The sequence below is a fragment of the Gorilla gorilla genome, chromosome 7 (genome assembly GCF_029281585.2).
Source record: "Gorilla gorilla gorilla isolate KB3781 chromosome 7, NHGRI_mGorGor1-v2.1_pri, whole genome shotgun sequence".
In the NCBI taxonomy this organism is placed as follows: domain Eukaryota; kingdom Metazoa; phylum Chordata; class Mammalia; order Primates; family Hominidae; genus Gorilla; species Gorilla gorilla.
This window is the reverse complement of record NC_073231.2, coordinates 108,113,859-108,140,474: the sequence shown is the minus strand read 5'-3', so window position 1 is coordinate 108,140,474 and position 26,616 is coordinate 108,113,859. Positions and strand designations below refer to the sequence as shown.

Below are 26,616 nucleotides of genomic sequence, written 5' to 3'. Positions count from 1 at the left end.
AAAAATTTGCACCAGTGTGTTTTTATTGTATTTAATACTATATGATATATACAAACTGGATATGTAATACTAAATGAACTTTACTGATTTTATCATTGCAGATGACTTATTACATGAGAATTATTTAGCAGGTTAAGCCAAGTTACATTGAGGCAACTTTTATCTAAATTTTTAGAATGTAGAGGAGAAAAATCACTTAGTGAGGTGTTATATGTTTTTGGAAGGTAAATAAGCTTTTTTTGCCATAAAGTTTTTAATTGGCTAAATGAAGGGAGAAATTGAGGACAAAGTGTTAATATGTAATTCATAATGTGTTTTTTTTTTTTTTTGAATTTGCTGATGATACTCTGGTAGCTACATTTTTGAATAGTGGTTTGCAGGTTTCTGACCTTTATGTTATTATCATTGAATCAGTAAGGATTATACATAGTACATAAACTGAGACTGAAGTACTGGTAAGTAGGTCTTTTTCTATTTTAATAAGTGAAAGCTAAATTTCAGTCTTCTTATTAATGACCTTATTTTTGCCCTTCGTGGATTGAGAAGTAAGGTGGAATAAGGAAATAAATCACATGTGAAAGATCAGATAGTTCAGTCTGTCTGAAGTGTTAGTTGCTCTAAGGAGGAAAAATTGAACAATTGGTTATCTAGTATGTGAATTAGAGTACTAAATATATAGAGATTAGTGTTTAGTGGACTATGCATACTCAGCGTATTAGTTTTAAAACTTAAATCGATCTTAATTTTTTCTCATTTTTCAGAAGCGGAGCGTTCTGAAAGAAATACATTTGCAGAAAGGCTTTCTGCTGTTGAGGCCATTGCAAATGCAATATCAGTTGTTTCAAGTAATGGCCCAGGTAATCGGGCTGGATCATCAAGTAGCCGAAGGTAATGTGATTTTTACCAGGAAACTTTAATTGGAGGAAAAAACCAAGTACAGAAAGCAGTATATCTCTTACCTGTCGTGTACATGAATTGGTGGGTCCTTTTTTGTTTCATTTTTGTTCCTCCCAATAACACCCTGGGAAAAATAATCTGATAACAAATTAGAGTTTAAGGTAGAGCTGGGACGCTTAATAAATTTGAAGTAATTTAGACAAGTAGTTTAAATTTGTTTCTTTCAATTTGTTCTAAATTCGTCATTCTTGCTTCCTAGGAAGTTAGTGTCTTATTTGGAGAACAAGTAGTATAATAATTGAAGGAACCTTAATCTTTTCAGATTGCTTATTTAGGTCAGTTTCTCAGATATCTTGATCTGGGAGAAAAATGAAAGGGTGATGTGTATTATGGATGTCTGATGTTTAAATTTTCAGGCTGAGTTTTGGGATGGACAAACTTATAACACATTAAAAATTGCTAGGTATTTGACTAGATAATGAATATAAAGAATTCAGGATACAGTTTTCTTTCTGTAGGAAAAAAATTTATTGTCTGCTTGACAAGATCATTAATGGAAGCACTGCTCACTATGTGCTAATGTGGTAGGTTGCAAAGTCTACTTAAAATGAAGATTCTCCTTGCCTATTTTCTGTTCCATAGTTAACTATTCCTTTAAAAATGTGTATTCTTAAATTGGCAACAGGAAGGCTACCAAGTTGATCCAAGCTGATACTTTACCAGGTTCAAAAACATCCTGAAGTGAGATTTATCAAAAAGTATTCGTGGGTGACCAAATTACAATTTAAAACAGTGCAAAAACGTTATGTAGACTAAACAAAATGGAAATTATCACCAGTTTATTTATTCAGGACTATGCTAGGCAGACAAAGTGTTTGGTCTAAAGTGGGAAGCAACTTAAATTCTTCATGAAGAAATTAGTGTCTGAATTATTTCAGGTATTTCATTTCCTCAGGGAAATTACAGGTGCAAATCAAGTTGGACTCTGATATGGTTGGTCCAATGCCAGTGCTGCCATCTTTTTTTCATGTCAGGATTATTTTGAAGGCAAAGACTAAAAGGAGCTTCAAGAGTGGGTGATGTGTTGCTCACAGAAATAATTTGCAGAGTAAGCTCCTTTGAGGAATTTGCCGAAGATTTCACTGCAGTGCTCTTAACCAGTTCAAACTCAGGGCTGCCGGTTGAACAGATGAAAGCACAGGAGTCTTATTATCCACGCCGGGCAGTAGGAAGTCCACAGACTGCTTCATTGAAGTGAAACCCTCCTCTAGCCTCCAATGGATTTTCTAGGCGATGCCCCTTGATGAGTATGCAGGCTGGGATTCATGAGCTGTAAGCTCAAAACTGATGCAATTTCAATATTGAATGGAATACTGTTAAATGCCTTCAGATGATGATTTGACTCAGAAGTTTTATTATGTGACTCAATAGTTCCTGAGTACAAAGGGCAGATTTAGTGGAAAGCTTGATTGATGCATCTGATTGCAGGTGTATATACTCTAGAGATTGTTAATCTGGAAGACACATGACCTTCGCTTTTTTGTCACAGTGTTATGTTTGAACATGACTGGATTCTAAGGCTTCTGTAGCATGGATATAACGTGCTTACAAAGAGGAAATTACATCATCCTTGAATTCTTCCATATTGTCAGAAAATACGATGACTCCAGGCAAGCCTTTACGAAGAAATGTCAAAACTCTGAATCTTAGCAGCCAAGGTGGTATCTCCTCAGTATTGTCCTCAGCCACTGAGGATACAGGTGAATCTTCATGAATTGTGTACAACATCTTGAAGAATAATTTTCTTTTTTTGTTTTTTGTTTTTTGTTTTTTAAGAATCTATATGAGGAGCTGGGCATTGTACTTAAAAATGTTCCCAAGACCTAATGAAGAAAAGAGGTTAAGGACAATTTTAAAAATGACAAGGAATGGCCCCCTCATTTAATATTGAATTGACTACATGACAGCAACAAAGTTGGGAGTTTGCAAGTTCAAGATGAGACTATGGTCTCAATTTATCTTCATTTATTCTTAATCTGCTTTAAGCTAGAAGTTGGAGAATAGCCCACATAATGTTTTTTGTTTGGCCTGCGCAATGTTAAAATTTTTTTTTCCTTTAATTTGAATGCCTTCAGATAAGCATGTGTGCCTCTAGCTTGTCACTACCCCCATTTCTTACACCTGACTGCCCTTATTTTACCTTTCTGACCCATTAGCCATTGAGTTTGTGACTCTGGTGTAAGCATTCTTAAAAAGGCCAAAACATGCATTTATTTTCAGGTTATTTGCAGTGTCTCCCAATTATTGCTGATTTTTTTTTTCTTTGTGCTTTGAGTAAGACACATTAGGTAGGATACCAGGTGTCTGTTGAGCTTAATTAAAATTGTATAGGAGCATCACAGTGTGAACAGTCACCATGGTGTATGCTGTTACTGGTAAGGAGTCTTCCTTTTCCTCTGCTCTGGGTGATATCTTTGGACAGGGAAGTGATCTGGACTGAAACAGTCACTGTGCCATGCTCCCATCCACATTATAAAAACTCTTAAACTCAAATTTCTAAATTGGAAAAAGAAGACATTGATACTATAAAAGAATTAACTATAGTTATTTTTTAATAGTGAATACTATAATGGCAAATATATTATTTGAGACAGTAACATTTACATTGCAGAATCTTCTAGAGTGTTTTTATTCCAAAAAATACATCATAAATAAGTCTTATAAAATAGATATGTTCTTGAAGATAGCCTCTAAAAGTAATTTTTGTGAATGACTTTTTAAAAAAAGTTCCTTATAAAATTAAAAATGTATTGACATGGAAAAACACATTTATCCTCAATTAAATAATAATTGCAATTAGAGATTTAAACATTAATAAAACTTGAAATTATTTCTAGATGTATTATGCGTATCTAGTAAGGTGTTAGGTCTTTCACATGAGAATGTCATGTCTGAGATTAATTCTACATGGGAGAATGAAGTCCCTTATGCGTTGTCTGGCCCTCAAAATGAAATTTTTACTCTTTATCCATTTACAAGCTCTAAAATTGTGGCTGAGTGAAGGGATTTGCCTTTTGTGCTCTCTTAAATCATTGTTAGTTCTAAATGTATTAATTTTGTAGCCGTTGTAAGGTTTTATTCAAAGGTAAAGTATAGATTTTCATACAGATAGTTCCCATTTCCCCTAACGAGTTCTGTGTTTGTGATTATTTCTTTTTCTTTTTAGTGATGTGTACACCTGTATAGTATTTTTTTTTTTATAGCAGGAGGAAAAAAAACCATGCCCATACATTAACAACACATTTTATAAACTCTAGTTTCATTCATTAATTTCTTTGGGATGCAAGTTGTACTGTTAAAAAATTTTTTGTGTGTAAAAATCTAAATTGGTCTTTGTTTTAAAACTAATAATTGTGTGGATATTAGTTCAGTTGCTTTTGAGATTATAAAAGGGATTTAGTGTTGAACAATACTGGTTTTGTGCTAATCAGTATGATTGCTGATGTCTACTATTAAACTTAATTATTACCGATTATAAACGGGGGATAGAAACTTTTTTTGTTTTAATGTTTAGCTGTTCTTTTATCTGAACTGTATGAAAGATTATTTCTAATCTTACTTCACCGCAGCTTTCGTTCCCTGTGCTTAAGTTTGTGTGGGAGCTTAATATAGTGATTTTAGTGCTGAACGGTGTACTAGGAGCCCCCAGTTTTATTTCTATCCCTCACTGACTTATTCTGTGATTCCAGAATTGGCATTTGTACTTCACTTCCCTTGCCTGGAGTGCTTGCTTGTAGGACATACTTTCATCTTCTCAGATGAGAAGTTCTGTACACCGTTTCATTATGTGTAGATATGGTAGTGAGCTCTGATTTTGTTCATGTTCTTTTAGTTTGAGATTACGGGAAATGATGAGACGTTCGTTGAGAGCAGCTGGTTTGGGTAGACATGAAGCTGGAGCTTCATCCAGTGACCACCAGGATCCAGTTTCACCCCCCATAGCTCCCCCTAGTTGGGTTCCTGACCCTCCTGCGATGGATCCTGGTAAGAGCTGTTATTTAATTTCATTTAGTGTTTAACAAAAAGAGCAGGTCATGGAAGGAAATAATTTTAACATTTTAAAGGGATATTTAGAAATTTGAAATATTTGAAAGTAGTATGATGAATATTATAACTAGTTTAGCTATAAAAATTAGATTTAAGGGATTTATATTTTAAAAATTAAAATTCCAGAACTCTTGTCAGGTATTCCACTTTTACTGAAATATTTATTTCTATACCAGTAAGAATAATCCCTTTATTAGTAATATATCAAGATAAGTCAATAGATTTGCCTAGTGGATTCCTTCTCTTGTAGTTTGGAAAAGAAGTTTCCACTTAAACTCTATCCAATTTGACCTTTGGCTTGCAGAGAAAAGCCTTAAGGCCAGTTAAGAGAACATGTTAGGAATATGTTGCCTATAATGATATACATCCTACTGTTCTGTTTACTGAAAGATGGTGACATTGATTTTATCCTGGCCCCCGCTGTGGGATCTCTTACCACAGCAGCAACCGGTACTGGTCAAGGACCAAGCACCTCCACTATTCCAGGTAAGAATCTGTACTCTCTGTCTGCCTAGTCATCTGGAAGAAAAAAGGACACACTTTGGATATAGGGTTCTACAGATCTACACTTTATCTCAAGGAGACTGTTCTTTGCTTGAAAAACATCTAATTCTCTGAATTACCTTCCATCTGTCAGTGCAAATATGTGGTGTCTGTGTACATACATTTAGAAATCAGATGAGATTTGTAAAATGGTGTTCATAGGTTTAAATTATTTGTGATGAAGTTAATTTATTACTGATACTAGAATATTGTTCTGGTAGCTTATGCCTGATATATTATTCCAGAATATTCTTTTAAAAAAAAATTGTAACTGCTCCTTGCAGAGCAGGGCTAGCTACCCCATAGGCAGTGTACCCTATCGTCTATGTGCTTATGTGCCCCATAGGCAGGGTAGCCCAGAATATTCTTTTACTGTATCTTCTTCATTGTTGTTTTGTACCAAATGGATCTGCTTAATTACAGGTCCTTCCACAGAGCCATCTGTAGTAGAATCCAAGGATCGAAAGGCGAATGCTCATTTTATATTGAAATTGTTATGTGACAGTGTGGTTCTCCAGCCCTATCTACGAGAACTTCTTTCTGCCAAGTAAGAGGATTTGATATATTTTTCATGTGAAGATTTAGCTTAGCTTAGCTTTTACTATTAAAGTTTATCTTCTTACACTATATGGACAATAGTTATATAAATTTAAAACAATTTATCAGAATTCAGCATGGTATTCCCTCTACTGCTAAGCTCTGTTGAGTGAAAGAGGCTGTCTCAACATCATGTAGTGTATACTAAATGAATACAAACTGGCTTTTATGTTAGTTTGATTGAGGTGTATATTTATATGTGAAAGACTAAAACAAAATTTAGTTTTTTGTTTTATCATGAACATTTATTTTATAATCAGGAAGGAAAATAAGTAGTAATTAATATTTTTACATATAATTTTTCTTATTTTAGGGATGCAAGAGGGATGACCCCATTTATGTCAGCTGTAAGTGGCCGAGCTTATCCTGCTGCAATTACCATCTTAGAAACTGCTCAGAAAATTGCAAAAGGTAATTTATTTCAGATCCTAAATGAGTTACATATTTTTCAGTTTGGATAGATTCTCTTCTGTACATATATTATAATTATTCAGACTGGATTTCTATATATGTAAATGATACAATTGGTTGGAAACGATCAAGATTTGTGTGTGTATGAAATTCATGTGTTTATTATTCCTTCAAGTTTACTGTATCTTCCAACTTTCCATCAAAAAACAGCTGATATAAATTTATTGATTTAAAAATAAATACTCCGTAATGAACAGTGTAAAATCTTTGGAAAATAAGATGGATTACTGATAGAACCTCTTGGTAGTTAATTGGTGTTAAGTGATATAACTTTACAGAATAATAGACAGATGTCTTGTTATTTCTGACTTAGAATTCCTGCTAAATAGAAAGCATTAAGGAATATCAACTCTTACCTTCCAGCCTTTGAAAGATTAAAGTAGTTATCTTTTTAAAACACTGATAAATAGTTCATGAGATGGTCTATAATTTGCTAAATAGAGCCAGGACTTGAGTCTTAACTGCCTGAAACAGAGCTAAGGATTCAGATGGCTGATGTATAGTGTGTTTGTATTGGCATCATATGTGGGTATGATGTAATTATGCTTTACTTTATATTGTTCCAGAGTTGGTTAGATTTCTTTGCATGTCATCTTTGTATATCACTTTTTAAAATTGATATATAATTTCTGGTTTATATTGTGTATATGCTAAGGCTTTCCAGTTGAAGAAAATGGATGGCTAATTAAGTCCTTTCCTGAAAGATGAACTGCTATGTTCTTACTTTTTTAGCTGAAATATCCTCAAGTGAAAAAGAGGAAGATGTATTCATGGGAATGGTTTGCCCATCAGGTACCAACCCTGATGACTCTCCTTTATATGTTTTATGTTGTAATGACACTTGCAGTTTTACATGGACTGGAGCAGAGCACATTAACCAGGTAAGTTATTTTTACATTTTCCTGTATTAATCATACCTTTGTGTCTTTTTTCCGTATGACTATCACTAGACTTACAGTTTTCAGCTTTGGAATTAAGTCTGATATGAAGAAAGTTGATTTAATTCCTAAGTAAATGAGGCAAAAGAGCTGATTGCTCAGTTAAATATGGCATACCATGAAAATTGGAAATTTTCACTGGGTAGTATAATCTGATCCACAAATCTTGATACAGATTTTATAACTACAATGCCTTTTTGGGGGTGATACAAATTATTTTTTTCTACTGGTAATATTTCTATTTGTATATTATAAACTGTATATTTGCTGTAGCCCTTTATAAGTTCTAGTTTTCCAAAGCACATTAATTTTGTTTGTTGAGATTGAATTGTTTTAGAAAATACCAGAAATAATTATTATGATGAGATATATGCATACTTATAATTATTCCTTTAAAAGTACACTCTTAATTTTAGGATATTTTTGAGTGTCGAACTTGTGGCTTGCTGGAGTCACTTTGTTGTTGTACGGAATGTGCAAGGGTTTGTCATAAAGGTCATGATTGCAAGTGAGTACAATTCTAGTTTTCTTTAGTTTAATATTATAAGCTGTTTAGATTTATATTACTGTATGGAAATAATCTGTACTAAGTCATGTTTTACTTCAGAAAGCATGAGGTTATGTTTCCCTTGTTTAAGTCAGTTTATGTATAATAATGTGATTCTTGATTTAAAGTATACTGTGAAATGTTTGGTTTCTTTGCTAGTTCTAACATTGCCCTCCTTAAATAAAAGTAGGTGATTATACATTGTAACTAGGATCAGATTAGTCTTTTGAGAAGTATATCTTCAGAATGTTCCTGAGTGTATTATGCAGTGGAGGTCTCAGGCCCCCTATAGTGGGGTATACTAGGAGAAAATTGCCATAGGCCTAGAGGGAATCATGGTGAATGTTTAGACTGTGTCTTAAACTAAATGCAACAGTCTTTCATTGAGCAACAGTTACCACAGCTAGTTCTGTTGGTTTTCAGAGACCTGAGAAGCAATGAAATACCTAGCACTAACATCTGTGGTGTTTTAGGATTATGGATAGGGACTTTAGTATAAATGGCTACAAATGTTATAATAGAGAATTGGACTGTAAAAACCATCTACCGTACCATTAAGTAATTGTATAGGACAAATGAAAAATTTTAATAGATATTAAAAGAATTCTGGTTGGTATTTTTTGTTTTCCTTATTTTAAGCACCTAAAAGTGTGATAATCTGTTGTTATTGATTGTTTGCCAAGTGTACTAGATGCCAGGGTGGTGGTGAATAGTCCTGACAGTGTTCACAACCCTATCAGAAGCAAGAAATATCTGCCCATAGGGTTACAGGGTTCATTAGGTCATATAGGAGGACCACTTGAACTGGACTGGGAATTAGGGAAGAGATTCCAAAAGTGACTATACCTTAGAGTACCTCTTCTCATAGGAATTCTGTGTTGCTTTATAGATGTCATTACTACCAAGTAATCCTTCTTGTTATATAAGCTTTGACAGTTATACTTTGCATTTAGAAATTAACAAGGGCTCTCTCTGGTTTCAGTGAGTTATACCTTCATAATGTCAACATAAACCTTTGTATGTTTAAAAAATTTCAGTTTTTGTACTTGTGTATAAATTCTCTATAGACTCAAACGGACATCACCAACAGCCTACTGTGATTGTTGGGAGAAATGTAAATGTAAAACTCTTATTGCTGGACAGAAATCTGCTCGTCTTGATCTACTTTATCGCCTGCTCACTGCTACTAATCTGGTTACTCTGCCAAACAGCAGGCAAGTGGGATTTTTAGGACATACAGTAAGTTAAATAAAAAGAGCGCAGCACAGCTGAGTAGCTTTTCAGCCTCCCTCCTCACGACAACATTCTGTTTTGCAGGGGAGAGCACCTCTTACTATTCTTAGTACAGACAGTCGCAAGGCAGACGGTGGAGCATTGTCAATACAGGCCACCTCGAATCAGGGAAGATCGTAACCGAAAAACAGCCAGTCCTGAAGGTGAGTTAATTAGACATTTATGACACTTGTGGGAAGCAATATGTTTTATTTTTGTTTTGGTCACTATTTCTTTTTCATTTTAGATTCAGATATGCCAGATCATGATTTAGAGCCTCCAAGATTTGCCCAGCTTGCATTGGAGCGTGTTCTACAGGACTGGAATGCCTTGAAATCTATGATTATGTTTGGGTCGCAGGAGAATAAAGACCCGTACGTATTCATTAAAACCTTTTTAGATTTATGTATTTCCTACGTTAGTGTAGACCTTTTACAGTTCATTCTGTCTTTCCTTTCTCCTCAAGTCTTAGTGCCAGCAGTAGAATAGGCCATCTTTTGCCAGAAGAGCAAGTATACCTCAATCAGCAAAGTGGCACAATTCGGCTGGACTGTTTCACTCATTGCCTTATAGTTAAGTGTACAGCAGATATTTTGGTAAGTTCTTTGAATTACAAGTACATGAAAAGTATGTTTTTCAAGTACTCTTCTTTGCTGTGAAACTAGAAAAGAATTTAAACCTTAAGATCCAGTGCTAATGAGGTTATGGTAATAACATACTCAGATAGGGATGGGGTGGCATTGCATCGTTCCTTTCTCTGGAAAGCATAAAACTATCAGTGCCCCCAGAACCTGTCGTAAATAAATAATTTACGATGTGAGAAAAATAAAGGCATGTCACAGAATAATGTAATATTTAAAAAACAGAAAAATATCAGCCCAATACTAGTGTAATCTTGAATCAAATTATAGCCTGACCACTTACTGGAATATGATGCAGCAATTTAAAAATAAATCGTATTGTAAATAATGTAAAAAAAAAACAACAACCAAACTGTGAAAATTGGGTGTTCTCTGTAGCTAATATTTATACAAGAAGCTGCACACAGAAAAGAGACTAGAAAGTAATAATGGTTCCATGAGGGAGATGGGATTATGAATTTATTCATATAAATATTTGAGTCTGCTTTGCTGTTTTGGAAAGTGCCCCAGACTGAGTTTATGTTTTCTTCTTCTGATTTCATATATTTGGTATTGTTCTTCTAAATATTAGTTGATATACCAAGGACTATGGGACAAAAAATAAGAAATCATACATTTAGGACTCACTGTATGTCAAGCACATTGGCAGGTGTATTTCATAAACTGACCTTGTAAATGTTTTGGTTAAATTTGTTTTGAGATTTTATTATAAAATGTTAATACTTAAAAAATGTTAGAACTTATAACTTTATGAATGTCTAAACATCTTATGAAGTATCTTAACATTAATAGAGTGAATATAATTTTTTAAAGCTTTTAGATACTCTACTAGGTACACTAGTGAAAGAACTCCAAAACAAATATACACCTGGACGTAGAGAAGAAGCTATTGCTGTGACAATGAGGTTTCTACGTTCAGTGGCAAGAGTTTTTGTTATTCTGAGTGTGGAAATGGCTTCATCCAAAAAGAAAAAGTAAGGCATCCTTTTTGATTTTGGTTTAGATACCATTTTCACACTGTTTTTGTGATAGTGATTTATGTATATGAAAAGATAGATTGCTTATATTTCTCTTTTTGTTCTAGCAACTTTATTCCACAGCCAATTGGAAAATGCAAGCGTGTATTCCAAGCATTGCTACCTTATGCTGTGGAAGAATTGTGCAACGTAGCAGAGTCACTGATTGTTCCTGTCAGAATGGGGATTGCTCGTCCAACTGCACCATTTACCCTGGCTAGTACTAGCATAGATGCCATGCAGGGCAGTGAAGAATTATTTTCAGTGGAACCACTACCACCACGACCATCATCTGATCAGTCTAGCAGGTAAATTGCTACCAGGTAACAGATTCCGATTAATCCTTCTCTGGAAATGTCGTGTTTGACTTCCTAAAACGTTTGCATAAGCACTCAGGTGGTGTACATGATCATTTGTGTAACATAAATAACAACCAGAAAGCTGGAATTTTAAATATTTTTCTACAACAACTGTATTATCAAGGACAGGGCTAAAATAACTCCATTATAAATGTTTCTAATTATAAGATTATTTGTTCTTAAGTTTCATTTATCTTTTCTATTTGTTTGATAGTTTCCCTAATTACACTGTAAGCTTGTTGAATGAGGATGTTGAGCAACTTAAAACTTTCCGATGTCCTTTAGCACACTGCTTCTCAAACTTTAATATGTATGAAGATGACTTGGGGCTCTTATTAAAATATAGATGCCCACTCTAGAGGTCTTGAGGTGGGCCTCCAACTTCGTATGCCTTTCAAGTTCTCAGGTGATGCCAATTCTGCTGGTTTAGGGGTCAGACTTTTCAGTAATAATGCTGTAGATCTTTGGCAGATATTTAGTGTATTTTGTTTTTTCAAGTCTGATTTTATAACCATGTGCATGTGTGATGATGTTTTAGTAAGGACCTTTAGGATCTAAAGACCCTTTTCCTCCTTTTCTGGAAAACATCTCTGTTAATAAGGATGGCCTGCTTTAGTGTTTGGGATAGTTCCCAAGTCGTTATGCTTGGATTTGATCTGGGTTGGTGTTGAGTATCTGCTCTCACTATTCTCCTATATGCCAGTATATGTGTCCCAGTTTTTCCTTTAATGTCAGGTGTCCCTTTAATCTAAATCCAGTTTTGTCTGACAGAGCTCTCCATAGTATCCTTGATACTGATATACATCCAGGACTTGTTGAAAACTGTTACAAATCAAGCTGTGTATCTTCAGACTTGTCAAATCTATCCCATTATTAAATGATTCTGCTTGTGAGATCTGCTTGGACTCTGTATGATTTTCCTGATCTTGATACCCTGTGAGGAACTCATTAGTTACTTAAGTGGTATTACTTTGTGAATTCTTAGTATACTTCCCTTGATCTTGTTCTGGAACATAAAAAATTGATGGCTGTTGAACAGATTTTGGGATCATCTCATCTCTAAACACTGCCCTTGAAACTGTTCCTACTAAGTTTCAAGATTTTGTGTCATCTTGTTCTTAGTCTCATTATTAAAGTATTACATACTCTTAAACTCTCTTTATTCCATTCCCTTTGCTTGTTTCTTGAGACAACTTCCTAAATCTTCCCAGAAGGAGATCTCATGTGATAATCAAGAAATAGTGCTAATGTTTTCTTCAACTGTTAAAAGTTCTTTATTATAGTACAGTACATTCTTACCCATAAAGGGTGTATTTTGACGAGTGTTCCAAGGATGTCTTAAGTTGAAAAACACAGACTTGACCATTCTCTGGGATTTCACTTGTCTTGGATTATAGAAGGTGTATATCACCCCAATGAGTGTGAAGTCTTGAGAGTAGCTTTTTCTGTTGCTTCTTTCCACCTCTTGAAAATGTTCTTGTTATGTTCTTAATAAATAATCTGTTTCTACTTTATTTCCATGTCTCTCATATAACAGTAACTAACAGTTACTGAAATTTTAGTATGTACTAGGAACTTTCCTAAGTATTGTAGACAGATTACCTGTTTTAATTTTCCCAATATGTCATAGATAACCACTATCATTCTAGTTTGTCAAATGGGAAAACTACGGCTCAGAAAAGTTAGGCAACTTCTCCAGTGTAACACAGCTAATTAAAGTTTAGACGCTGGACTTATCTTGACAGATACTTCCTTTTTTTTTTGTATTCTCCTGAATAGTAGATGGCAGAGTAGAGAGGAAGACTACTTGGTGCTTGCTTATAGTGTTGAGCCACCACACAGTTAACCAACACTGAACCAGGCTTTATAGTGTAGAGTGCAGTCCAAAACTCTCCAAAATGCAGACTTGTAGTTAGAAGTTCTCAAAAGAGACCTTTTTCCATTCTGCATCTATTCATGGCTGAGATAGGTAAGTCTCTCGAGGTATGATTTTTCTGTTTCACTCCTTCATGGTGTTGCCCTTTTAAGATTTATGTTTAGCTTTATATATGTGAGGGGGACAGAAGAGGAGATTCCTGTGATGACTTTCTATTCTTTGCTTAGCCTCCAGACTCTCATGTGAAATCTGTGGTTCCTTGAAGCCCTTCTAGCCCAAGAGACATCAGTGGGTCCCTTTGGGATAAATGGTGGCACTTGTCTCTCCAAGCTTTATACAGTACAGTCGTTTCTCTTTATCACCTGCACAGCTGTCCCTTTTTTTTTTTTTTTTAATATCTAGCATAAATATGTGTTCCTTAACAAGAGTGGTTTCTGTGCACAGTCTGCCAAATTGCTAGAACTAGAAGTCCCCAAAACTTAGAAGTGTATTAACAGGGCTTTTTAGACTAGGCTTCAGGACTGTTGTGCTTCATTGTGCCAGCAAGTCTGTTGGGAAAAAAGTTGAAGTCACACTAACTGGGGAGTTACATAGGTTGAGTATTCCTAATCTGAAAATGTGAAATCTGAAATGCTGCAAAACCGGAAACTTTCTGAGCACCAACATGATGCTCAGAGGAAATGCTCATTGGAGCATTTTGGATTTTCGGATTGAGGATGCTCAACTGATAAATATATATAATGCAGATATTCCAAAATTTAAAAAAAAAAAAAAAACCCAAGATCAAAACACTTCTGGTCCCAAGCATTTCAGGTAAGGGATGTTCAACTGTAATATGTTTTATGTATTGGTATTTTTAAATTACTCTTTTTAAATTTTTTGTAGCGTTTGGGTCTCGCTGTGTTGCCCAGGTTGGTCTTAAATTCCTGTCCTCAAGCAATCCTCCCACCTCAGCCTCCCAAAACATTGGGATTACAGGCATTAGCCACTATACCTAGTCTGTTTTGGCAGTATTACACATACTAAGTGCATAACTTCTTAAAGTAACCACTTTGAGGGGACTGTAGTTCTTGTGGATGTTTGTTCTAGGATATTTGTTTTAAAAAAGAAATACTCATTAGTTGTGGCTTCACACAGTGCTTTTATGTTTTAATATTGAAATCTCTTTAGTGGTTGGAAATACCCTTTTTCATCTCTACAGATTTTCTCTTAAGCCTTTCCCACTTTTGTAATCCACGATCTCTGTTTTACCAGTTACTTATAGTTCTAGTGTTAAACATCATATTGAGACTACTTATCTGTTTGTTTGAAGGCATGGTGTTTCAGTCAACTCTCGGGTCTAATTGGTTTGATTCTCATTTCTCATAGCAACTGAGATAGGAAAGAACCTGTCAGTGCAATCACTTAAAGGTCTTTTGACTTCAACATCTTTTACCCCGTTTCTTAATCTATAAATAATAGGTGACAGGGTTATTTAGCCACCAGTTTCAGATTTCTGGCCTATATTTTAAGCTGTATTTTCTGGTTCCCCCTTTTTCGTTTTATAATCCAGTCAACTGTCTTTTCTTGGTTGTCGCCAAGTCAGGTGTTTAGGGAAGTGAAACTTTTGCCACTTTGCCTTTGGTTATGACTATTTTAAAATCATGCTTTTGAACTGATGTTTTCCCCACACACATCAGCAAGTCATTAGTTAATAAGCTCATTCAAAGTAGAAATCATGTCAGATCTCTTAAAAGTTAGATCACTTCTATTAAACACTTTCTGTTAATGGACAAATGGTGCTACCAGAGTTTTTGGAAATAGAACTGCTGGTGGAGGAGGAAAAATCTTCCTGTAGAATTTTTCGATGGGATGGACTCATACAAATAATGTGCATCAACACAGATTTGAAATGACTTAAAAAGAAAAAACATATTCTGAGATTTATATTTTCTGATATATTATAGATTAAGTATTGTTGGTTTCTAAGAATTCTCAGCTCAGATTTAAAGTCACATCCTAGCAAGTGTCTCACATGTAATAAATGAGTTAAATAAAAATATGTGTTGCATATCTGAGCTGTGGCAGGAGTACACTCATAAGCTTCTGATTCTTTACAGCTCCAGTCAGTCTCAGTCATCCTACATCATCAGGAATCCACAGCAGAGGCGCATCAGCCAGTCACAGCCTGTTCGGGGCAGAGATGAAGAACAGGATGATATTGTTTCAGCAGATGTGGAAGAGGTGATTTTAATTGTGGTAGATTTAAAAAGCTTTTATTTTATGAGAAAAGAAGAGTGGTCGTAGAAATTACATTAATAGTAGCTTGAGACTACTATATGTGTTTGCATCCAGTTTGTAGATGTTTGTTATATATTCTCATTTGTGGTTATACATAGTAAAATTATTTTAATAATTTGTGACTTACTGGATATTAGGAAATTGGACACAAACTTGTCTTTAAGGATTAAGAGTGGAGATATTCTCAGTGTTAACAGCAAAGATATTCTGGGGGTTTTTTTTTTTTTTTGGAGACAGAGTCTCGCTCTGTCACCCAAGCTGGAGTGCAGTGGCGTGATCTCGGCTCACTGCAACCTCTGCCTCCCGGGTTCAAGCGATTCTCCTGCCACAGCCTCCTGAGTAGCTGGGATTACAGGCGCGCACCACCACACCCATCTAATTTTTGTATTTTTTAGTAGAGACGGGGTTTCACTATGTTGGTCAGGCTGGTCTCGAACTCCTGACCTCGTGATCCACCTGCCTCAACCTCCCTAAGTGCTGGGATTACAGGTGTGAGCCACCGCGCCCAGCCAAGATATTCTTAATGTTAGAAAAATTTAGTAGTTTTGTACAGTGTATTTGAAAGAGGATACTACATATTTATGAGGTAAATTCTCTCCTCCCTGCCCCTAGTATAATTTTATACTTCTAATTTGAGGGTTCTGTATATGCTCAGTAATGAACTTTGGGATCTGTGGATATAATTTTTTTATTTTTTTGAGATGGAGTCTTGCTCTGTCGCCAGGCTGGAATGCAGTGGTGCAATCTTGCCTCACTACAACCCCCACCTCCCGGGTTCAAGCAATTCTCCTGCCTCCGCCTCCTGAGTAGCTGAGACTACAGGCACGCACCATGCCCAGCTAATTTTTGTATTTTTAGTAGAGTCGGGGTCTCACCATGTTGGCCAGGATGGTCTTGATCTCTTGACCTTGTGATCCGCCCATCTCCGTCTCGGCCTCCCAGAGTGTTGGAATTACAGGCGTGAGCCACCGTGCCCAGCCAGGATATAATTTTTGATAGCAAATTGTCGCTAACAAATGAAGATTTTCAAAACTGCTTGATATATGATTTCAAATTCTCTGTAGTTAGGGGTCTTTGCATTTTAGTTAACTAGCTTTGATTGTCTACAAATAAGATTCTGGATTTAGGTTGAGGTGGTGGAGGGTGTGGCTGGAGAAGAGGATCATCATGATGAACAGGAAGAACACGGGGAAGAAAATGCTGAGGCAGAGGGACAACATGATGAGCATGATGAAGACGGTATGCAGGTTATTTGAGATATTACTCAGTATGAGTAAATCAGGTACTTTTAATACTAAATACAGAGAGAAGCCTCATTTGAATGTATAGTGAAATGGTCAACTTATTTTTTGCCAAGGGTTTCTGTAGCATCTATTTAGAAAATTTAGGCACTATATATAATACATATATAAAATAGTTTCCCTTTTTTCTTTTTAAGTCAGTTTCTTAAAAGACTTTTAAAAACTAAAATAATCATAGTCGCATTATGAAACATTTGGAAATTAGAGAAAAGGAAAATAAATCACCCATAATTACACCCAGATGCTAATAACTTGTATATTTACTTTCAGTCCTCCCCTGCACTGCCATGATGTACTAGTCTGTTGACTACCGTAATTTCCCTAGCCATTCTTCTAAGGTTGAGTAGTTACTTAGTCTTATTTTAGTAGTTATCCCTTCTCTTTCACACCATTCCGCTTCTCCCCAACTCCTACCCCCTATGCCTTCTTAGTTCCCACCCTTACGATATTCTGGCTTAACAGACCCTGTTTTAAACCATAGTGAGTTTGTGCTTTTTTCTTATTTAAATGTATTTTTTAGGGAGTGATATGGAGCTGGACTTGTTAGCAGCAGCTGAAACAGAAAGTGATAGTGAAAGTAATCACAGCAACCAAGATAATGCTAGTGGGCGCAGAAGCGTTGTCACTGCAGCAACTGCTGGTTCAGAAGCAGGTATGTTGCCTTATCCCAACTACTTTCTTGCTTATGCTAAGGCTGTGTGTACGTATTCAGCGTGGATTGGGTCATACTTTGTGTGATATACTCAAGGGTAGCTAAGCATTTTTATAACTTCATCCTTGTTCTCTGGGTATTAGAAAAGAAAGTATTATTTTAATAACTCTCCAGCTTTTCTGGTCATTAAATAATGAATGAATTTTAAAGTTTCTTTAAAAGATTTTTATTTTCTTGTCTTTTTTTTTTTTTTTTTTTTTTAAATTGGGTCTCATTCTGTCACCAGGCTGGATATTCCAGTGGTGCAGTCGGAGCTCTTTGCAGCCTTGACCTCCTGAGCTCCTACCTCAGCCCCCTGAGTAGCTGGGTCTACTAGGTGCAAGCCACCACATTGGGCTAATTTTTTTTTTAAAGAGATGGGATCTTACTGTGTTGCCCAGGCTGGTCTTGAGCTCCTGAGCTCAAGCAGTCCTCCCACCTCAGCCTCCTCAGTTGTTGGGATTATAGGCATGTGCCACCACACCCAGCTAAAAGTTATTTATTCAGGAGGCTGAGGCATACAAATAGCTTGAACCCAGGAGGCAGAGGCTGCAGTGAGCCAAGATGGTGCCACTGCACTCTTGCCTGAGCCACAGAGTTGGGCTTAAAAGTTATTTTCTAATAAAAACTATTTTATGGTAGGTTTTGTGGATTATTGAATACAATCTGGCATTCTATTTAATATGTATGTTTTCCTGAATGAGGGGGTACATTGTAATTTTAATTATTAAACTCACAATGTTTTTGGTTTTAAAAATAAAAATTTTAGGAGCAAGCAGTGTTCCTGCCTTCTTTTCTGAAGATGATTCTCAATCGAATGACTCAAGTGATTCTGATAGCAGTAGTAGTCAGAGTGACGACATAGAACAGGAGACCTTTATGCTCGATGAGCCATTAGAAAGAACCACAAATAGCTCCCATGCCAATGGTGCTGCCCAAGCTCCCCGTTCAATGCAGTGGGCTGTCCGCAACACCCAGCATCAGCGAGCAGCCAGTACAGCCCCTTCCAGTACATCTACACCAGCAGGCAAGTCTGAAAACTTGGTATTGCTAAGAATACTTAGATAGATTTTTTAAATTATGCATGTTCATCTGGGGATAAAATTAGTTTTATGATAGTTCCTCATTGTTTTGTTGAGTCTCAAATATAAAAAATATGTACATATGATTATAGCGGGGTTTCCCAGTCTTTGCATTATTGCATCTTTGGACTGGATAATTGTGGGAGGCTGTCTTGTGCATTGTGGGATGTTAGGCAGCATCCCTAGCCTACACCCACTAGATGCCAGTGAAACCCCTCTCACCCTTCTTCCCCTCCCCTTGGCTCCCACAGTTGTGATAACCAAGAATGTCTGTAGATACTGCCAAATGTGTAGCCCCTTTGGTGGGGGGAGGTGGTGTGGGGATCAGATTTCCCCTGGTTGAGAACTTTATATTAATTCTTGTCCCCTCCATACTCCTCTCCCCAAAATAGTGTGGTTTAGGCAAAGTTTTTTGCTTGGCTACCACAATTGACCATTTAGATTTACGTAAGTATATATAATCCCAGAGAAACACAATTAGCAACTGACATTAGCTCATTGTGGTTGTCCTTTTTCCTTATAGCAAGTTCAGCGGGTTTGATTTATATTGATCCTTCAAACTTACGCCGGAGTGGTACCATCAGTACAAGTGCTGCAGCTGCAGCAGCTGCTTTGGAAGCTAGCAACGCCAGCAGTTACCTAACATCTGCAAGCAGTTTAGCCAGGGCTTACAGCATTGTCATTAGACAAATCTCGGACTTGATGGGCCTTATTCCTAAGTATAATCACCTAGTATACTCTCAGATTCCAGCAGCTGTGAAATTGACTTACCAAGATGCAGTAAACTTACAGGTATGAAACCACTGAAAAGTTTCCCATTCCACTATATTTTTTTGGCTGTCAATTATGAGAATTCCAGTATTAGGGGAATTAAATGTTAGAAACGTTTACATATTGACATACTGCTGCTGTATCGAATTTAGCTCTATTTGGATAGTTTTAACTATTTTAGTTTGGTCTTCATAGAACTATGTAGAAGAAAAGCTTATTCCCACTTGGAACTGGATGGTCAGTATTATGGATTCTACTGAAGCTCAATTACGTTATGGTTCTGCATTAGCATCTGCTGGTGATCCTGGACATCCAAATCATCCTCTTCACGCTTCTCAGAATTCAGCGAGAAGAGAGAGGATGACTGCGCGAGAAGAAGCTAGCTTACGAACACTTGAAGGCAGACGGTATGAAATTCTTCATATATACAGAACATCCCCAACTTAAAATGGATCCTCAACTTACAATTTTTTGTTTGTTTGTTTGTTTGTTTTTTTGAGATGGAGTCTCACATTCTCACCCAGGCTGGAGTGCAGTGGTGCCATCTCGGCTCACTGCAAGCTCCGCCTCCTGGGTTCATGCCATTCTCCTGCCCCAGCCTCCCGAGTAGCTGGGACTACAGGCACGTACCACCCACGCCCGGCTAATTTTTTGTTTTCTTAGTAGAGACGGGGTTTCACTGTGTTAGCCAGGGTGGTCTTGATCTCCTGACCTTGTGATCTGCCCACCCCGGCCTCTCAAAGTGCTGGGATTACAGGCGTGAGCCACAGCGCCCAACCCCCAACTTACATTTTTTTTTTTGACTTTATGATGGGTTTATTGGGGGTATTAAATGCGTTTAGACTTTATGCGTTTATGATGAGTTTATCAGGACATAACCACATCTTCAGTCAAGGAGTATCTATACTTGCATGTTTAGATAGAATCTTTGTATCCTAGAAGGTTAAAGCTTTTTAGTTGCTATTATGTAAGACCTCATCTTACTGTGAAGGGAGAAAGAAATGACTTGCTTGCATTACTTAAATTGTTGAGGCAGAATAGGCTAGTTATCATCCAAGCTGTTTTTAAAAATCCATTCATATCGTAGGAATCTGATACTAAAGCCTTTTTATTTTTGAAGTTATTGGTCTATACTTTTGTCTCATTATCCCCAAGACCTCCCCCTCTCCTCTTAGAAAGTTATTTTGACTATAATTGGTTATGAATGTACTTTGTACTCAGGAGGGGGAAAGTATGTGTGATTACCAGTGCAGCTCTTTTTTTCTCAAATCACATTTCTTTTTTTCTGCCTCCCCTAGTCTGTTGAATTAAAATAAAATATATATCTATGTATTTGTTATGTTCTTTCTATTCAGTTATAAAGTGACCTTTTTCAGGAGTAGGTATCAGCTCAAATATTGAACATCAGAGCAATAGCAGTAATATAGTAAAAGTGCCTCATACCTAAAGTCAAAATCCAAGGATTTGGTTCTGTCTCTACCTCAGGATAAACAACTTTGTTACTCTGGGCAGATCATAAAGTGAGGAAAGACAAAGTTCTAAGAGATTACTTAGAAAGACAGTGATAGGCATCTACAGTAGAGGTAATAGTTACTAAAGTAGGGCAGTGAAGACCAAAAGGAGGGGTGAGAAGCACTGAAATAAAAAACAGAATTTAGGGCCTTGTTGAGGGATTAAGTAGCAGGGGCATCATTTATATTTAAACCTTGATCCTGAGTAACTAATAGGAAAATTAAAGAGAAAAACCTAAGAGTAGTGTAATGGACAAACTTGCTTTTGAACCTGTGAGAACTGGGGGGAAAAAAATGGTAGAAATGTCAAGTGTGCAGAATTGAATGCTTGGCAAAGATAGCTGTACTGAAGATAGTGATTTGAGAGGTAGCAGCTTTCCTGTCCTAGGAAGGCTGCTTCACAAAGACAAAAGCCTTATCTTTGTTAGGCTGTAGTTGTTACCCCAGAGAACACAGAATTCTGATAGCGGATCTTGATTGGTGGCAGTGTTCTCTCTCCCTTCTGTCAGCTTTAATATAATGATTCACATATCACATATATATCACCCATTTAAAGTGTGCATTTCCATAGTTTTTCAGCCCTTCATCATAATGAATTTTGGAATATTTTAATCCTCCCTACAGAAAACCTATTAGCAGTCATTATTCATTTTCCCCTACTTCCCCCCCCTTCCCCTTCCTAAGCAACCGTTAATGTGTTTTCCCTCTCAATAGATTCTGGATATTTCCTGTAAATGGAATCATACAGTATGTGGTCTTTTGTGACTGGGTTCTTTAATTTAGCATAATGATTTTCAGGTTCATCTATATTTAGCCTACATCAGTACTTCATTCTTTTTCATTTCCTAGTAACATTTCATTGTATGAGCATATTATATTTTGTTTATCCATTCATCAGTTGGACATTTGGGTTGTTTTCACCTTTCCACTATTATGCATAATGCTCATACGAACTTTTGTGTATAGATTTTTGTGTAGATGTGTGTTTTCACTTCTCTTGAATATATACCTAGTTATGGAATTGCTGGGTCATATGGTAACTCTATTTGTAACTCTTTGAAGAACTGGCAATAGTGTTTTCCAAAAAGGAAGACAGTCTCAGTAGCAGTGTGTGTATGAGAGTTTTAGTTTTTCTACATCTTCACCAGCACTTATTATCTGTCTTTTGTTATAACCATCCCAGTGGGTGTGACCCTAGTATCTTTGATTTGCATTTCCCTAATGGTCAGTGATGTTGATCATCTTTTCATGGGCTAACTGGCCACTCGTATATCTTCTTAGGAGAAATGTCTTATTTGGATCTTCCTGCCGCCACCACCCCCTCCATCTTTTTTTTTTTTTTAAATAGAGTTTCACTCTTGTTGTCCAGGATGGAGTGCAGTGGTGTGATCTTGGGTCACTGCAACCTCTGCCTCCCGGGCTCAAGTGATTCTCCTGCCTCAGCCTCCTGAGTAGCTGGGATTACAGGCACCCGCCACAATGCTAATTTTTTTGTATTTTTAGTTAGAGATGGGATTTCGCCATGTTGGCCAGGCTGGTCTTGAACCCTGACCTCAGGTGATCCACCCACCTTGGCCTCCCAAAGTGCTGGGATTACAGGTGTGAGCCACTGCGCCCAACCTTGCCCATTTTTTAAATTGGTTTGTCTTTTAAAATTGAGGTGTATGAGTTCTTTATTCTGCATGTAAGCCCATTATCAAGTATATAATTTGGGAAGATTTTGTCCCATTCTCTGGGATATCTTTTCACTTTCTTGGTGGTATCCTTGAAAGTACAATTTTAATTTTCATAAATTCCAATGTATATCTGGGTGTTTGTTTGTTTGTTTGTTTTTTGAGACAGGGTCTCACTCTGTTGCCCAGGCCGGAGTGCAGTGACATGATCTCGGCTCATTCCAGTCTCCACCTCCCAGTTTCAAGCAGTTCTCCTGCCTCAGCCTCCCAGCTAGCTGGGATTACAGGCGCCCGCCACCATGCCCAGCTAATTTTTGTATTTTTAGTAGAGACAGGGTTTCACCATGTTGCCCAGGATATCTATGTTTTCTTTAGTTGCTTGTGCTTTTGGTGTCATTTTAGTGAAGTGATTCTCAAAGTATGGTCCCTAGAACAACACCATCAACCTCACCTAAGAGCTATTTAGAAATGCAAATCCTGGGGCTTTACCCCAGACCTACTAAAACTCTGGGGATTAGACCAGAGGTCTGTTTTAATAAGCCCTCCAGGTGACTTTGATGGACCCTGAAGTTTGAGAATCACTGTCTTCAGGGAAAGAGTTCATTTTGCCATTCCAAAGGATACTGGAATTCCTTTCCTATACAAAGTATAAGGCTGTAAATCATGCACAGTGGTTATATTTCTAAAGCTGAGCAGCAGGCTTAACTACTTTGTATTTATGAATATTCTCAGCTCCTAATTTTGCATATTTATGATAGTGAATTTCACATTTGTGTTCTTCTAATAAACATTTTCATTTCTTTCTGTTCTTATAGACGTGCCACCTTGCTTAGCGCCCGTCAAGGAATGATGTCTGCACGAGGAGACTTCCTAAATTATGCTCTGTCTCTAATGCGGTCTCATAATGATGAGCATTCTGATGTTCTTCCAGTTTTGGATGTTTGCTCATTGAAGCATGTGGCATATGTTTTTCAAGCACTTATATACTGGATTAAGGCAATGAATCAGCAGACAACATTGGATACACCTCAACTAGAACGCAAAAGGTATCCATTCTTGCCATGAGGTTGATTTAAGAAATACTTGCTTGGTATGGTCTTCTTTAGTACATTGTCAACATTTGGAGTAAGGAGAATAGCATTGCAAAAGAGAACTAGCACAGGACCATTTCATATAGGAAAGTGGGCTTGAATTTATCCAACCTTTCCCCATTGCCACTCTTCACTTAAAATAGGAAACCTAAGAATCTGGTTAAACTTCATGCTTGAGATAGTTTGGCCTGGCCTGATTATCATCTTTATTTTTTCTTTTTTTTTTTTTTTTTAAAGACAGAGTCTGACTCTGTCGCCCAGGCTGGAATGTGATGGTGCGATCAAAGCTCACTGCAACCTTGAATTCATGGGCTCAAGTAATCTTCCTGCCTTAGCCTTCTAAGTATATAGGACTTACAGGCGTGTGCTACCATGCCTGGCTAATTTCTTAATGTTTTGGAGAGACAGTGTCTCATGATGTTCCCCAGGCTGGCCTTCAACTCCTGGCCTAAGTGATCCCCCTGCCTTAGCCTCCCAAAGTGTTGGGATTACAGGCATGAGTTACCATGCCCAGCCCATGTTTTCTGTTAGAGTTTGTGTAGGTGCTCGTTATTTCTTAGGTGATTCGCTTTTTCTTCTATTGAGTCCATTTTGTAATAATAGTACATAAACTTGTTCACTCTACCATTTCCCAGATTCTGAAAATGTTTGAAATTGGTTAGATACATTAGCGACCTTTTTAGTGTGTTTTTGCTTGTATTTCCTCTGACTTTTGCTCCTGTTCATATTATACAAATACTTCACGTAAAATGACTCACTTGTCTTTTTAAAGGACGCGAGAACTCTTGGAACTGGGTATTGATAATGAAGATTCAGAACATGAAAATGATGATGACACCAATCAAAGTTAGTGCACAGAAAATCTGCTAATCTACTTCAAGAAATGGCTGCCTCAGTAGTTCCCCTTCAAGCTTTTTAACTTCATTATTTTCTGTCTGGGTGGGAATTTCTCTTTTCTTCTCTATGTCTCATTTCTTACATTTTCTGTCCATTTTTGCTTACACATTCTTGCGTTATACATTTCACAACTAAGGACGTATTAAAGAAATGTTATAAACTTTCCAACAATATTTTTTCTTCTATATTTTCTTGTATTTGTCTTAGTATTATGTTTACCTTTACTCTTAATATACTCTTATTACATTTAATAAAATCTTAGCAAAACCTTTGTTAATATTGATGTAAAATAGATTTAATCAAGAAAATGAGAATTACCAGTTACAGCTCCCAAATATCAGAACGCAAGTAATTAATACAATGAAAAGAGAAAATATCCCAACTCCAGACTTTTCTCCAAAAGTTTTAATATCACACTTTGGGGTCTAGTGGAGTTTATTTGTGGGTTGCAGTTATTTCAAATGGGACTAAATAGTGCATTCTCCAGTTTCTTATTATCAACTAGTACTTTTATTCAGCCTATGGAAAGACAATTGGCCTAATTGCTGTTTTTTGAGAACCCAGCCATAGCTCACTGCCGTTTATATGCAAACAAGGCACTGCCAAAGTTTTATTCCATTAAGGAGATTTGGTGCTAGTGTGCTGACTTACTATTGAGATATGTAAATTGCTCAGACATTACTCTGCTTAGCAAATGCTCAGGTTTCAGTTCCTGATCATCTCTTCTGTTTGGATTTGTCAGTGAGTTGGGTCCTGAGTATACTCATGAATCTAACTGTATTTGGGTGGTGGGTATCTCAAAAGATAAAGAGGAGGATATGGGAAACCTTTATCCAATACAAAATGGCACAACATTATTAAATGCTGATTTTTATTTTGCATTTTTTATTGTAACATACACATAACGTAAAATTTGCACATAACATAAAACTTACATTGTAACCATATTAAACTGTTACATTTACTTTAAAAAATACCAAAATTTTGGACTATGAACTTGTTTTTGTGTGGCATTAAAATTTTATAAAAGAGGTAGTAGGAATTTTGGATTGAGCAGGTTAAAGGTCTGTTACCCTAATCCAGTAATTAAATAATTTTCCTAAAAAACAAAACATTTTATCTTTTTATGTTTAGGTGCTACTTTGAATGATAAGGATGATGACTCTCTTCCTGCAGAAACTGGCCAAAACCATCCATTTTTCCGACGTTCAGACTCCATGACATTCCTTGGGTGTATACCCCCAAATCCATTTGAAGTGCCTCTGGCTGAAGCCATCCCCTTGGCTGATCAGCCACATCTGTTGCAGGTGAATTAAACAAGTTAGTCTTAAGGTTTCTTTCTAATTGAGTTTATTTTCTTTAAAGTATTCAATGTAACTAGAATATTTCTGTTAAAATTCCAGCCAAATGCTAGAAAGGAGGATCTTTTTGGCCGTCCAAGTCAGGGTCTTTATTCTTCATCTGCCAGTAGTGGGAAATGTTTAATGGAGGTTACAGTGGATAGAAACTGCCTAGAGGTAAGACAGTAAAAGTTTTTTTGCAGTATAACATTTATTAAGGACAACTTGTCCCAGCATATAGATTTTTAGAAATGTGTTAATTCAGAATATTATATTTTCTGAAATGAAGTGTCAGAAATTCCTGCCTTGTGGTATAATGTAGGAAGAATTCCAACACTGTCATTAACTTGCTGTCAGATCACTTCATCCATAAAATACCAGCCTCCTTATGTGCTTTTGTCTGTTTCACAGAGCTGACTGCTGTATGTGGCTGAAAATTTGAATTTTTCATGTATAATAAAAATATATAGATGAGCATGTGTAATTTTGGCTACAACTTTTACTTGCTGAACTAATTTTAATAAAGACTGTAGATAAATAGCATTAATAATGATACCTAATATTTGTTGACTAATTCTGTTTCCTGGGCATTGGTCTCCATCTTTATAACTATGTTTGGTAGAATGCATTATCACCCTGATTTTTTGGGTAAGAAATAGAGTCTTGAAGAGAGTAAGTAAATTTCATGTGGGAATGTCTGTGTCACACAACTAGT

General features: G+C 36.5%; 1 protein-coding gene across 4 annotated transcripts in view; it reads left to right on the top strand.

Annotated features, from left to right (window-relative positions):
* The window catches only part of UBR5 (ubiquitin protein ligase E3 component n-recognin 5), a 159,240-nt gene that overhangs the window by 107,585 nt on the left and 25,039 nt on the right, over positions 1–26,616 (top strand). For all 4 annotated transcript variants that reach the window (XM_055348784.2, XM_019032423.4, XM_031013591.3 and 1 more), the window contains exons 22-44: positions 762–888; positions 4,790–4,941; positions 5,395–5,490; positions 5,971–6,094; positions 6,458–6,555; positions 7,348–7,496; positions 7,970–8,061; positions 9,168–9,314; positions 9,418–9,536; positions 9,620–9,746; positions 9,839–9,968; positions 10,827–10,987; positions 11,098–11,337; positions 15,364–15,487; positions 16,672–16,783; positions 17,366–17,497; positions 18,306–18,563; positions 19,142–19,410; positions 19,585–19,796; positions 23,389–23,619; positions 24,437–24,510; positions 25,696–25,868; positions 25,965–26,078. In XM_055348784.2, the coding sequence (XP_055204759.1) occupies positions 762–888; positions 4,790–4,941; positions 5,395–5,490; positions 5,971–6,094; positions 6,458–6,555; positions 7,348–7,496; positions 7,970–8,061; positions 9,168–9,314; positions 9,418–9,536; positions 9,620–9,746; positions 9,839–9,968; positions 10,827–10,987; positions 11,098–11,337; positions 15,364–15,487; positions 16,672–16,783; positions 17,366–17,497; positions 18,306–18,563; positions 19,142–19,410; positions 19,585–19,796; positions 23,389–23,619; positions 24,437–24,510; positions 25,696–25,868; positions 25,965–26,078 (3,461 nt within the window). The remainder of the gene's footprint in view (positions 1–761; positions 889–4,789; positions 4,942–5,394; positions 5,491–5,970; positions 6,095–6,457; positions 6,556–7,347; positions 7,497–7,969; positions 8,062–9,167; positions 9,315–9,417; positions 9,537–9,619; positions 9,747–9,838; positions 9,969–10,826; positions 10,988–11,097; positions 11,338–15,363; positions 15,488–16,671; positions 16,784–17,365; positions 17,498–18,305; positions 18,564–19,141; positions 19,411–19,584; positions 19,797–23,388; positions 23,620–24,436; positions 24,511–25,695; positions 25,869–25,964; positions 26,079–26,616) is intronic.